The sequence below is a fragment of the Ictalurus punctatus genome, chromosome 23 (assembly GCF_001660625.3).
Source record: "Ictalurus punctatus breed USDA103 chromosome 23, Coco_2.0, whole genome shotgun sequence".
Lineage (NCBI taxonomy): Eukaryota > Metazoa > Chordata > Actinopteri > Siluriformes > Ictaluridae > Ictalurus > Ictalurus punctatus.
In genome coordinates this window covers 10,418,369-10,433,368 of record NC_030438.2, presented here as the reverse complement: position 1 = coordinate 10,433,368, position 15,000 = coordinate 10,418,369, and the positions used below count along the sequence as shown (strand labels likewise).

At 38.3% G+C, this 15,000-nt stretch overlaps 1 protein-coding gene across 10 annotated transcripts in view; it reads left to right on the top strand.

The window, feature by feature from the left end:
* sycp2l (synaptonemal complex protein 2-like) overlaps window positions 1-15,000 on the top strand; it is a 97,370-nt gene that overhangs the window by 32,155 nt on the left and 50,215 nt on the right. For all 10 annotated transcript variants that reach the window (XR_008393286.1, XR_008393285.1, XR_008393287.1 and 7 more), the window contains 11 exons: window positions 1-22; window positions 124-166; window positions 790-823; window positions 900-946; window positions 1,032-1,089; window positions 12,487-12,528; window positions 13,177-13,223; window positions 13,383-13,431; window positions 13,554-13,680; window positions 13,819-13,865; window positions 14,133-14,238. The exon at window positions 1-22 is cut by the window's left edge and continues 6 nt beyond it. Coding sequence is in view for 7 of the 10 variants with exons in the window: in XM_053674706.1 (XP_053530681.1) it covers window positions 1-22; window positions 124-166; window positions 790-823; window positions 900-946; window positions 1,032-1,089; window positions 12,487-12,528; window positions 13,177-13,223; window positions 13,383-13,431; window positions 13,554-13,680; window positions 13,819-13,865; window positions 14,133-14,238 (622 nt within the window). In the remaining 3 variants the exon portion in view is untranslated. The remainder of the gene's footprint in view (window positions 23-123; window positions 167-789; window positions 824-899; window positions 947-1,031; window positions 1,090-12,486; window positions 12,529-13,176; window positions 13,224-13,382; window positions 13,432-13,553; window positions 13,681-13,818; window positions 13,866-14,132; window positions 14,239-15,000) is intronic.

Sequence of the window (15,000 nt, the reverse complement as noted above, 5' to 3'; positions counted from 1 at the left end):
GTATTTAGTCAGGAAGACTCAGGTTTGTGAAATGTCATTATATGCCCCAACATATATAATATCTAACATACTTTTTAAAGAATGACATGTATTTCCCAATACAGTAAACTGTTCCTTATTCAGGAATTCCAATTACTCCAACTGAAATTAAACAGACATTCACCAGGTATATATCTCAACCAGTATTTAGAAAAGTGATTTTACATTCTGCATACTGATTGAAGAAAGAAGTGCAGCATTTTCTATGACAATTATAGTTATAGCTTGTGTATTTTTCAGTTGATTGCCAGAAAAACAGGTTTTAGAATAAAATGCCGCAATAATGAAGCAAAGCAGAGGCACCACATCCTGGAGGTGGGTTTGTCATGTAGCAGTTGTGCAACAAGTCAATCTGTCATTAGTTATGAATTTCTAACAGGCATACAGCACCATTGCTAAGCAATGTCAAAACTGTTGGCAGACACCATTCCTTCGCCAGTGATACAGTGTAACACCAATTCCATGCTGTTGGCATTTATGAAGCTTAATCTTGTACAACATACCATAATTATACATTCAGAGATCCATTGATTATATACCAGGATACCAGGCAGTGGGGCCTGCAAACAGTTTTGAGCTGTTTTCCTGTTTTGTATTATTCACATGTTGGTGTTCCAGTCTAATGAGTGCTGCCATTCTTTTTTCCATTAGTATATTATACGGATGCATTAAGACTCTTGAAATCAGTATGTATTCTTTGTTGACAAATTGAGACATTTTATTTAAATTGATGTTCATTTTTCGTTTTAGTCCTCCTATCACAGAGACTACAAAAAAAGCTCAAGTAAGTACTGATCTTAACTGTACAATATGATTTGAGAACTTTTCATTTTTCACAACCTTTTATCTTTTTTCCCCAGGGTTTCTATGCTCTTCAAAGTGGTCCTGGGAAATGGTCATCACATAAGTGAGATTAAATATCTGCAGATTTTTTCCTTTTCTATATACTTTGATTAAAACAGTAACACCACATCATACTTTTTTATGTATAGGTGTAGGACGTTCCCAACAGAAGACAAATATTCTTTAATAAATGATTCCAACACAGAGGTATGCAACTGTGCATTCATGCATGCTAATCACAACATACATAAATATTACAGCCAAGTTATTTAAAATATAAACTTTCAGCAATTATTGAATTTTTCAGGTTTCAGGCAGGCAATTGACTGTTACATACTTCCCCCTCAATGAAAGCTTAAACATAATAAGGCTTTACCTTTTGAACATGAAAAGTATACTAGAGTCCTCTAGAAAAGACACTGAACAATTAACAGGGCCAAGACATTTAAGAATTTTGGCTGGACCTTTTCATTTGGCAGCAAGCTTTGCCATGAAACAATCACTGGCATGGGACAGAGGATGAGTACAAACCCAAACCAAGTCACCAACTTGGTAGTTGGACTCTCTTCTTCGCATAAACCAAGGGCAGATAGTACTTGTCCGTTGGCTAATTTGAAAGTTGGAATCAGCTGCCCTCGGTGACTCAACTGTCTCCAGTACGTCTCCTGTGTGAGGGACAGTGAACTTCCTGTGTCAAACAATGCCTGAAAATATCTTCCTTGTAGTATCAATGGAAGGATTACCATCTTCAAATCAGTTGGGCTAAAGGATTGAACAGATTGCATGACAGTCTGTATGGGACTTATGCTTTTGTGTGCCTGCATTTACCCGACTCCAGTATTTCTTTGTCTCTTCAAGGTCTCGTTCAATTTGAGTACCTATGTTGACTCCTGTAAGGTTCCTCTCAACAGGCTTGCAAGATGGGGATTGCAGTTTCTTAGAATGGCCTGTACAATCTCCTTCTGTCATCTCCTTTTTACAGTGGAAACATGGAGTTCTATAATTATAGGCGAAGTCACCAATAGATTCCCTGGGTCCTTGCTTTCTTTCCAGCAATCTATTAGCTGCTTCGGCTTCATAGTTGTCATTCAACAAAGATTGTAGAAAAACTTGTTTAAACTGGCTCCAGGTGTGAATTGATCTTTGCTCTGCTAACCACCAGTCTTTAGCTGTTCTCTTTAAATCTGAGGTGAGAGAAGCTAAGATTTCTAAATAAGAAAGGGGTCTGAGGGCAAAATAGTCTTCACACTGATCACAAGTGAAACTGGATCATTTTCTGTGTCTGTGCCAAATTGGGGAAACTTGACTTTGACAGGAGGGTTATATGAAGAACCATGTAAATTATTATGAGTTAGGGGATAGCTGAAGAGGTTGAGTATGATTGGGTCTAGTTGGAGCTTTTGAACCAGTAGAGGTGCTTTAGTGAAGGAGGAACTGGAGTAGACACAAGACTAGCATATGACAGTAAGTTGGCCTGGAACTGAACATCTCTTCGTTTTAAACAATCCATCATTGATCTACCCAATTCATGTACACTCAACTCAAAAATATTTGACTTTCACACTTTCAATCCTGTAACTTAACTTCTCTTCCAGGGTCCTGCATTTATCAGTTAACTCTTGGTGTAGACAACATTGACTCACATTCTGGGTGCACCCTTTGAGATCTTCCTCTAAAGTTGAGTCATTTTGCCAATTCATCCATTAGGGTGGGATCATGGAAGTTAATGGCAGCTTCCTCTACAGGAGGAGGTGGAGTAGGAAAAGTTAGGTCAAGAAGGGAATCTGAATCACTGTTTTCATCTGAGTCAACATATAATTCACTGAAGGTAGTTATGAGCTCTCTCAAAGATGGTGGGTCTCATCTAGATGTAAAAGAACCAGCAGTGAAGTACAGGATGAGCACAAACCCATTCCTGACATCAGGGAAAGAGACTGACATCTTTACAAAACAAAAAAGTACAATAAACAACAAACCAACAACTCAAAAATACAAAATATTGAAACACTACAGGCTTGCAAAAAGCCTATACAAGTCACCACTCTAGCATAGCCTTAGCTACTTAGATACTACCAGGTTGTTACAGGTAAGGTGGATTTGTTCTTTGCTTATATCCAAAAGATAGTGTTTGCAGGTAAAACCAAGTAATGAATATACAAGAGTAACTGTCTTCTTTCACACATGTATTCAAAATTTAAAAAAAATAAAGAACCATATGATAAGGACCCCACAAAGTAATGCATCAAGAATTTAACACATTCTTGTCAATAAGAATCAATAAGAAGCACAACCATACAACGTGAGATGGGGAAAAAGGAACGGACAATATGATGTCCAAATACAATAATAATAATAATAATAATAATATGATGTCCAAATACAGTCTGATTTGGTGATGGCATGAACACAGATGGTCAAGACAACTAGTCAGTTGTGGTAATACTGAAAACAGCCTCTTGGCAGTTGCAAAGATGCACCAAGGATCACAGTCAGTACGTTTTACATGGACAACAATAATCCAATATTAACCCGAATAAGATAATACTCTGATTAAGAAACTACCATGTAAATGGCAATTTATTACCTTAATCCGATTAAAGTCATACTCAAAGTAATCACAAATCAAATTAATACATGTGGAGTACTCCTGTTTTAGTCGCATTATCGATGTGCATTACAGACACAAACACATTAATCACACTAATGATGTCATGTGGGAGTTTTCACCGCATTTTGTGACCGGACACGATCACACATGGCAGTGCTCAACATTTTACGGCAAACAAGAGAGCACGGCTGCGTCCGAAACCGCGTACTTACCATTTATATAGTAAGCGAAATACATGTATCTCGGCTACTATTAAGTAGGTAAGTACAGTACGTGGTTTGGGACGCAGTCCATGCCTTCAAGCAGTCGTCTATTTGCACGTACAGCATGACAAATAATCCGTAACAATTTAAAATAAAAACGCCCAAAACTGTATAAGGTACCATAACGAAGACTAACTGTATGTTGGTACATGAAATTCTGGAGGGAACGTCGGACGGCGTGGGGCGGTGACGTAATGATGTGCCATTAATCGAACTATGTTCTATAACATGTAAAATGGGAACATGAAAGGAGTATTCTAAAAGCGACTCATGTAAACACCTTAAACACAATATTGTCTTACTCAGAATAAGGTCAATAATTAGATTACTGCTGTCCATGTACACATAGTCAGTGTTAAACAAAGGTCAGCTCTGTTGGGAGTAGCATCTTACCCAGAAAATAAATCCTCTATAAAAGAAATAAAAAGATTGGTATATGTGGGTGGACAGTATAATTTATAACCAAGAAATCTTTCCTTCTAATTCTGTACTATACACTTTTACTCCCATTAAGGATTTTAATCCTAGCACTGATTTTTTATTTTTTTTTCCCTCTGTTTGCTGATATTTTGTAAGGATAGCAATCTTGCATCATTCTAGCATCATTCTAGCAGTTTTAATCTTATCTACAGCTTCCTTTAATGATTTGGTTACTCTTATTGGATTTAGCATGTTCATTCTGATACATTTAATCATTACTTTATTATATTCTTTTCTACTCCTTACCTGTCAATTTTCTCTTTCACTGTCCATTCCTGAAGCCTGTCCTGAATCTTTTTTCCTTTTCCAACTTTTCACTAAAATCCAATTGCTACTTTTTCAATTTTCAGACTCCCTGCAAGCAATCCATCCTCCATCTCCTGCTCAATTCCGGAATCTAGAATATCATCACTAACCAAAATATCATCACTAACAAATCAAGTTAAATTATGGACTATTTACAAATAAAGTAAAATTGGTTGACTGAACAATATTACTGATTCTGAGGACATTCATCGTTTTAAATGTGAATTAATCAGGGAGCCATGCACCAAACCATATGTACACCGCCACAGTGGATTTGAAATGAAGTGTAGACTTTCAGATTTAATTCAGTGGGTTTAACAAAAATATTCTATTAACTGTTTAGGAATTACAGCCATTTATTACAGAGTCCCTCCATTTTCAGAGTTTCAAAAGTAATTGGGCAGTCAACCGATAAGCAGTTTCATAGCCAGTTGTGGACCATTTCTTCATTATTTCATGACAAATTAAGTAGATAAAAAGGTGACTGGACAAGATTCTGAGGTCATCTGCAAAATAAAGTTTCTCAGGAACCATAAGTCTTATCCGCTGAACTTGGGTATGTATTATCATTATGGTAAATTATCTGTAATTGTAATTTTGATGATAATTACTTAAAAAAAAAAAAATGGCCACCATCAGTCAATCAAATTTTAGCAGGCATCTGACAGGGTTAATACTGAGCCATCATCCCAAAACTTGAATGGGAAGTTCAATTATGGACCCACTACTATCCGATGCAATCCCACTCAAATTATTCACCGACAGCTCTGTTCATGTTTTTGCTCACACAAATTACCATATCTTTTGGAAAATAAGAGACACGTTTGAAAGTTCTTGTTAGTATTGATTCCTTGGCATTTAGCCCCTCCCACTCCAATTGCGAAATATTTGTATAATACAGAAAATATACTTTTTATGAACACGTCCTAGGATTTTTGTCAGATTTCTTGTCAAAATACTCAAATGATCAAAAGCACGTTAAAAATTAAGAGATATGGCTGGCAATCAACTCATGGCGTTTATGTACTTCATTAATGTCTGCACAGAATTACACACAACTTGAACTGCATGCATAGCAAAGGATTCTAAGGTGATATGTAAAGCTTGGAGCATAACCATTGAAAAGGGGAACAGTTAAGTTGAAATAGCTATTTCTCAGAACCTGAAAGTCTGATTGTGCTGAAATTTAGTGTGCTGCACTAACGTGCTAATCTGCAACTGTATTTTTAATCAACACTGAATTGCTTCAAAAACATGGTCGCCTTCAGCCAATCAGATTTCAGCAGGCACTTCACACAGCTAGCACTGAGCTGTTGTCACACAATTTACAAGTACGCTGCTCAGCCATAACATTAAAACCACCAGCCTAATATTGACTATGTTTACATGCACATCAATATTCAGAAATTCCAATCTTGAGGAGGGAATGAGGAAGCTGGAGGCAGGCACGAAACAACTCAAAAGGCACTTTATTCTTTTACTTTCACTTTTCAGCAGTTTTACTTTATACACACACATGCGCATGGCTTGTTGCTTGCTGGCTTTCTCTCTCTCTCACTTGTTTGCTCTCTCCCTCATTTCTCCGGGGCTGTCTCTCCTGAAGGCAGAATGAGATACAAACAAATCACTTTCCCTAATTACAGACAAGAATCATTACACGTTCCCTGCTGGTTCGACCTGCCTGCTCTCTGTTCATAGCCGTTGCTCAACCACGCCCCCGCTACCACATACGCCTACCGCCCAACTCAGGCTGGGGAGCTGTCTGGCCTGCAGCTGACTATTCTCTGCTGGTGGGAGAGTTAATCTGCCCCCATCGTCTGCGCCCCTGGCCTGTGGACCACCTCGAACTTGAATGGCTGAAGTGCCGGATACCAACGAATGATGAATCCTTCATGCAGTGGAGACATTGGCGCAGGACATGATTCTAACACTGGGTGAAAGGGCAACCCAGTAGATAGTATTTGAGAGTGAGGACCACCCACATGATGGTTAAACACTCCTCCTCAATTGTGCTGTACTTGGACTCCCTCACAGAGAGTTTTCAGCTGATGTATAGCATGGGGTGCTCCTCCACCACCTGGGACAAAATGGCCCCCAGCCCTCTGTCCGATGTGTCAATCTTCAGAAAGCCCGCTCACACAGCTCCGTCCAGTGTATTGGATCTGGCGCCCCATTTCTAGTGAGGTCAGTCAGTGTGCTGGTGATGTCCGAAGAATTAGGTACACACCTTCTGTAATAGCAAGCCAACCCCAGGAACTACCTGACCCACTTTTTGGTCTTGGGTCTAAGGTAGGGCGCAATCACTGCTGTCTTATCAATTTGGGGATGCACCTGCTCATGACCCAAGTGGAAGCCCAGATACTGTACTTCCACTCGCCCAATTGCACACTTCTTTGGGTTCGCTGTGAGTTCGCTATGAGGTGGGTTCCCACCTGCTCTCCATTCACAGCTGACACTTGACCATGCCCCTGATGCCACAATTCTAATTAATACTGACTCTTTTAAATGCCACAGTCTGATTTCCTGTTTCAGATTAAGACAATATTCTGATTCCCACCCCTGGAATATGCCTTTTCTAATCAGAAATTTGTTGCATATCAACACCATTTTCAGAAAATCCACTGAAAGGGGATGCTCAGTCCGAAAGGAATTGTAGGTGCTAACAGATGCTTAGGTGTAGGCTAGGTATTTAGGAATGGCAACTCGGGCATACTTACAACAATCATGTAGAGTGGCACTTGAAAGTTTGTGAACCCTTTAGAATTTTCTATATATCCTGCAGAGATATTACCTAAAACATCATAAAATTTTCACACAAGTCGTAAAAGTAGATAAAGCGAACCCAGTTATACAAATGAGAGAGAAATATTACTTCGTAGTTTATTTATTGAGGAAAATGATCCAATATTACATATATTTTTGCCATTCACATATATGAACTATTGCTTTCAGTATCTGGTTTGACCCCGTTGTGTAGCAATAATTGCAACTAAACATTTGTTGACTGTTGATTAGTCCTGCACATTGGCTTGGAGGAATTTTAACCAATTTCTCAGTACAGAACAGCTTCAATTCTGGGATATTGTTGGGCTTCCTCACATGGACTGCTTGCTTCAGGTCTCTTTAACTTGACCATTCCAAAACATTCATTTTGTTTTTCTTTAACCATTCTTTGGTAGAAAAACTTTCGTGCTTAGGGTCATTGTCTTGCTGCATGGACCCACTTTCTTTTGAGATACAGGTCATGGACTGATGTCCTGACATTTTCCTTTAGAATTTGCAGGTATAATTCAGAATTCATTGGTCCATAAATGATTGCAAAACAGGCACAAACCACCACCACCATGTTTCATAGATGGGATAAGGTTCTTATGCTGGAATACAGTGTTTTCTTTTCTCCAAATATAACCCTTCTCATTTAAACCAAAAAAAAATATTTTGGTCTCATCAATCCATAAAATTTGGTTTGTCCACATAATCTTTAGGAAACTGCAGACGGGCAGCAATGTTCTTTTTAGAGAGCAGTGGTTTGCTCCTTGCAACCTTGCCATGCACACCGTTGTTCAGTGTTCTCTCTATGATTGGCTAATGTTAATGTTCATGAGTCTATGTGAGAGAGGCATTTAGTTGCTTAGAAGTTACTCTGGTTCCTTTGTGACCTCACAGACTATTTCACATCTTGCTCTTGGACTGATCTTTGTTGGTTGACTACTCCTGGGGAGGGTAACAATGGTCCTAAGTTTCCTCAATTTGTACACAATCTATCTGATTCTGGATTGGTGGAGTATAAACTCTTTAGAGTTGGTTTTGTAACATTTTCCAGCCTGATGAGCAACAACTCTCTTTCTGAGGTCCACAGTAATCTCCTTGCCATGATGCACTTTCACAAACATGTTGTGAAGATTAGACTTTGATAGATCCTTGTTCATTGAAATAAAAGGGGGTAGTCACTCACACATGATTGTCATCCCACTGATTGAAAACGCCTAACTCTAATTTCACCTTCAAATTAATTGCTAATCCTAGATGTTCACATACTTTTGCCACTCACAAATATGTAATATTGGATAATTTTCCTCAATAAATAAATTGCCAAGTATAATAGTTTATCTTCTTTGTTTAATTGGGTTCTCTTTGTCTACTGTGTGAAAATTGTATGTTTTTAGGTAATATTTATTCAGAGAGAAATTTTAAAGGGTTCAGAAACTTTCAAGCACCACTGTATACAGGAATATTCAAATGCCTGCACACTCAAACATCATATTCAGAATATCGCTGCAACCAGAACGTAGACCTTGAATTTGGAATTTGTGCATGTAAACATAGCCATTTTGTATGTCCACATGTTAAAGAAAATGTCATTCATTAGACCAGGCCACCTTCTTCCACTGATCCATGATCCAGTTCTGATGCTCACGTGCCCATTGTAGGCACATTTTCACAGTGAACAGGGGTCAGCATGGGCACTCTGACAGCTGCAGCTATGCAGCCTCATGCGCCACAAGCTGAGATGCACTGTGTTCTGACACCTTTCTATCATGGCTAACATGAACTTTTTCAACAGTTTGTGTTCCAGTAGCTCTTCTGTGAGATCAGACCAGACAGGCTAGCCTTTGCTCCCCAAATGAATCAGTGAGCCTTGGGCACACATGACCCTGTCTCTTGTGCACCAGTTGTCCTTCCTTGGACCACGTTTGGTAGGTACTACCCACGGCATACAGGGAACACCCCAAAAGACCTGCCATTTTGGAAATATATGGTCATGTATTGTTGAGGTCTATTGTTCTATGTACAGTGGCAAGTACAATGTCATTGCTATGACTGCTTGGACCCTGCAGATACATTTATTATTGGTCTTGTATTGTAGCTCATAGAATAGTTTTATATATATATATATATATATATATATATATATATATATATATATATATATATATATATATATATATATATATATATATTTTTTTTATGAGATTTGGCACAGTGATAGAGGTCAGTCTCGGCTACCTTCACAGCAATTTTGGTGTACACCACTCAAGCCCTCTAGTGCCACCAATACATAAAACTTGAACACAGGGATGTGGTAGCTCAGTGGTTAAGATGTTGAACTTCTGATCGGAAGGTTGTGAGTTCAAATATAAGCACTGCCAAGCTGTCACTGTTGGGCCCTTACCCTTCAACTGCTCAGTTGTATAGCTAAGATAATTGTAAGTCACTCTGGATAAGGGTGTCTGCCAAATGCTGTAATGTAACATGCGTGTACAATAATAACTTTACAAAGCACTGTTGTAGAAACGTTATTCAGCTTTTCTCTGATTCTTTGGGCTATGCTGAGTTCAACAGATCTCATGACTGAAATTTCTGACATGGATTTTCTACCATTTTTAATTTGAGTTTTTTTCCTCCTTCACCTATAGACTTTGTCCAATCACCAAATTTCATTCACAGTACAGTGAGACTATTATTGGGGGGGGTTGCTTATCAGATTTTTGATGTCTGCAATGGTTCAACCATAATATGCAAACGAATTTGATGGTGAAGCCACCAAACAGCATGTGACGGCATTTCTTCAGCAACTGTAACCTATTTTAACCAATCTTTTACATATAACTGAAGGACCTCATCCTCTGGGTTTTCAAGAAGTTTTGACTAAATTCACCTCTAGGTGGAGATAATTTGTCATTTAAAAAAAATATCTGCGCATAACTTTTGAACCACTCAAAATCAAGATTCTTGTTTTTCTTGATTTCAATGAGTTCTGAGTGCTGCTGATAATAAGGAATTTGTGATTTCAGGAGCAGGAAGGAGCAGCATTTAAATGTTTAACAAACTTCCACAAGATTTGTCAGATAACAATATGCACTATATATGTATGCATTGCATCTGGAAAGTATTCACAGCGCTTCACTTTTTCCACATTTTATGTTACAGCCTTATTCCAAAATGGATTAAATTCATGAATTTCCTCAAAATTCTACAAACAATACCCCCATAATGACAATGTGAAAGAAGTTTGTTTGAAATCTTTGCAAATTTATTAAAAATAAAAAGCAAAAAAAGCACATGTACACGAGTATTCACAGCCTTTGCTCAATACTTTGTTGAAGCACCTTTGGCACCAATTACATCCTCAAGTCTTTTTGAATATGATGCTACAAGCTTGGCACACCTATTTTTGGGCAGTTTCTCCCATTCTTCTTTGCAGGACCTCTCAAGCTCCATCAGGTTGGATGGGGAGCATTGGTGCACAGTCATTTTCAGATCTCTCCAGAGATGTTCAAGCGGGTTCAAGTCTTGGCTCTGGCTGGGCCACTCAAGGACATTCAGAGTTGTCCTGTAGCAACTCCTTTGTTATCTTGGCTGTGTGCTTAGGGTCATTGTCCTGTTGGAAGATGAACCTTCGCCCTGAGGTCCAGAGCGCTCTGGAGCAGGATTTCATCGAGGATGTCTCTGTACATTGCTGCATTCATCTTTCCCTCAATCCTGACTAGTCTCCCAGTTCCTGCTGCTGAAAAATATCCCCACAGCATGATGCCACCACCATGCTTCACTGTAGGGATGGTATTGGCCAGATGATGAGTGGTGCCTGGTTTCCTCCAGACATGACGCTTGCTATTCAGGCCAAAGAGTGCAATCTTTTTGTTTCTCATGGTCTGAGAGTCCTTCAGGTGCCTTTTGGCAAACTCCAGGTGGGCGGTCATGTGCCTTTTACTGAGGCGTGGCTTCCATCTGGCCACTCTACCATACAGGCCTGATTGGTGGAGTGCTGCAGAGATGGTTGTTCTTCTGGAAGGTTCTCCTCTCTCCACAGAGACATGCTGGAGCTCTGTTAGAGAGACCATCGGGTTTTTGGTCACCTCCCTGACTAAGACCCTTTTCCCCCGATCGCTCAGTTTGGCCAGGCGGCCAGCTCTAGGAAGAGTCCTGGTGGTTCCAAACTTCTTCCATTCACAGATGGAGGCCACCGTGTTCACTAGGACCTTCAATGCTGCAGAAATGTTTCTGTACCCTTCCCCAGATCTGTGCCTCAATACAATCCTGTCTCGGAGGTCTACAGACAATTCCTTGGACTTCATGGCTTGGTTTGTGCTCTGACAAGCATTGTTAACTGTGGGAGCTTATATAGACAGGTGTGTGCCTTTCTAAATCATGTCCAATCAACTGAATTTACCACAGGTGGACTCCAATCAAGTTGTAGAAACATCTCCAGTATGATCAGAGGAAACAGGATGCAATGGGAAACAGTAAATGAGGGCATCTCTCAGAAACACTTGTATATATTGACATTAAACTTGTCATGTATATTTAGTAACATGGCCTGAAGTTAGGAAACAGGACTTGACATCATTTGCACCTCGAAAGGGCTAATCGAGAAGTGAGGTGATCTCAGGTGAGGTATTTTAAGCCTAGGCTTAAAGATTGAAAATCTCAGTCTTGAACACTAATTGGAAAGCTGTTTCATATCTGAGGGGACTTTGCAGGAAGAAGCTCTGATCCCTATTGTAGTCTTTTCTAGTCATTATTTTAGGTATTGAGAAAGAACTTACACTTTTTGGTTGAATCTGACATGGTGGCTCACAACAGACCAAATGTTTGCTTGAGTACTGTGGGGTGAAACCATTGAGTGCTTTATAGGTTGGTAGTACTGTTTAATAATCAATGCAAAATTTTGCTGGGTGCCAAATAGGGATAAGATCAGGTGATATGATCAAACTTTCCAGGTGCCAAATGTAAAAATGAGCAATTTTGGGGGAAATTTTTTTTTGACCATTTGAGACCATTCTAATGCATTTAGATAGTGATTGTCAAATAATAGTTATGTTTGTTATATTTCAGTATAAATTTGAAATATAAATGTACATGTTAAAGATCAATGAAAATGTAAATGCTGCATATAAATATTAAATGTAGAAGATAAATGTTTTGTTCATATGTTAATTTCTCCAGCCTGTAGGTGTGTCATTGGGGAAAACATTGCAGAGTGCACAGGTTTGCTATTGTCACCATTTTTTCACCAGATGGTGCTAGTTTTGGATTAAGGTTGAGGATGTAAAAAGTCCATGGGTGGCTTTTTTTTTTTTTTTTTTTTTTTTTTTTTTTTTTTTTTTTTTGGGGTTGGATTAAAACCCAAGATCTTCTTTTAAAGCAAATAGTCAGACTTAAGTTAAGTTCTGCAAATATATTATGTGACAAGCAAAGGGGAAATTTAAATGCAAATGTCTATGATTTAAAGAAGCATTTCTGTTTTAAGATATATTACAAAGATTCATTCAGAATCACTTGGGACCATGATTTCATCAGTACAACTGTTAAATACTGAAATTAGTCTCTATCATATTGTAGACATACAGAAATGTTGAAGTACGAAAATGTAAAAGGAGGTAGCACATGTAGTGGTAGCTATTCAGGCAGCCAGCTTATCTACCACTAATACATTATACACACACTAGCCTACACTGTCCGCATTTAAATTTCTCTTTATTTGCCATAGCATATGCTTGCAGACATTTATTTGATGTATTCTAATTAATTGCTTCAAAACATCTGTGACTGACATCCTCAACCTTTTTCCAAAATTGGCACAATTTGGCATATTTACATTTAGTTAAATCATTGAGTGAGATTTCTGTTGTTCAGGTGGCACTGGCTAAAGCTGTCTTCAGTCAGTCTGTCTCTTCTAATGGGTAAGAATGATCATCAATTTAAAAACTTTCATTGTAGACCTTGAATATACTTTGCTTTCCTCATTGATTATTCCGTTTTATTTGAGGTATTTATTAATTTTTTTAATGGTGAGTTTAATGATATTCAATGACAATTTCCATACCCCCCCCCCCCCTTAGGTCTGTCAGTTCTGTTAAGTCATTTCCATCTGCAAAATCTACACAAAAGGTTACTACACTTCTGTTGTGGTTTGATGTGAGAGGATGGAAGACTTTTTCTTTCTTTTTTTTTTTTTAATACTTTACAAATTTATTATCCTGAAATACTGAAACTGCTTTATTTTTTAACAGAGGAAAATTAGGATGTTTCACTCTGAAAGTGACAGCTGTGTGTCACCTGGTGAGAGACCTTTGCTTAAATGCAAACCTCAATGTGACTACACCAGGGAAAAAACACGGCTGAAGAGTAAACTCAAAGGTACTGGTAAAACCCTTTCAATCCATTCATGAGCTGATATTACTTTCCCATATCTAGAATTGAGAGCCATTCTTCAATCAATAAATAGCTCAGAAAATAGTACAAGCAACTTAATTTCCCTCTCTCTTCTTCTCATAGTTCTCCCACTTTCCTCACCAAGTAGCAGTGAAGAGAAGTACTTTAAGGTAGTGCTCTCCTCTCCTCTCCTTTTAATATTAAGACACTATAACCTAATGGCCAATTTAAACAATTACTGTAGTCTTTGATCTCACTTCAATAAATCTGGACTCAAGAATATTCTTCAAAAATATTGTCTCATGGAAACCAAACAGTTCATTGTAGTATTTGTAGACACATTTTGCAGTTTTAACATCAGTGTTTGTGGTAAATATATATTTAATGGTTTACTTATGTATATTTACTTTTTTTATTTTAATGCTGATTGTCCAAAGCAATCAACCCCTAAACACAAAATGGAGAGAGAGAGGTGTGAAGGAATTGATGGGAAGCAGACTCTGGATCTTTCCCACCAACCCAAGGAGTCCGTTCTGGATTCAAGCAAGTCACTAAGTTACTTAAATTTTGAAAAATGTTACTATTGATCAGTAGACTGTCAATTTTTGCTTCCTCCTTTTGTTTATTAACAAAACATGTTCACTTAAAGGTGTTCTATTTTATCACATTCCAGACCAGGTTGCCACAGCAGATGCTGAAGTCCTTGATCAATGCTGTCTGCAGAGCAGGGGTGTCCAATCTTATTGAGAACGGGCCAGTGTTTGTGCATGGTTTTTATTCCAACCAAGCTGAAGCCACATGTGATGGTATATTGAAAGCCAAGATGTACTGATTAAACAGGTGGAATCAAGTGTGCCTTCTGCTAGTTTGGAATGAAAACCTGCATCCACACCAGCCCATTGTGGATAAGTTTGGACACTTTAGAGAGACCAGTGTCCTTGCTAGTGCCATTTTGTCTGTAAATCTGCTCTGTGTACAGGCTGAATATAAAACTTAAATATACAGTTTAGCTCATAAGTTTACACATGTCTTGCAGAATCCGCAAAAGGTTAATTAAAACAATGAGGGGAAAAAATGCATTTTATTTTTATTTAGTGCTACCCTCAATAAGCTTAACAGATGTTTACATTTAGTCCACAAGACACAAAAATAACTGAATTTACACAAATGAACCAGGCTAAAAGTTTAAATATGCTTGATTCTTCATACTGTAATGATAAATGACTGTTTATGTTTTGTGATAGTTGTTCGAGTCCCTTGTTTGTCCTGAGTAGTTAAACTGCCCAGTGTTCTTCAAAAAAATAC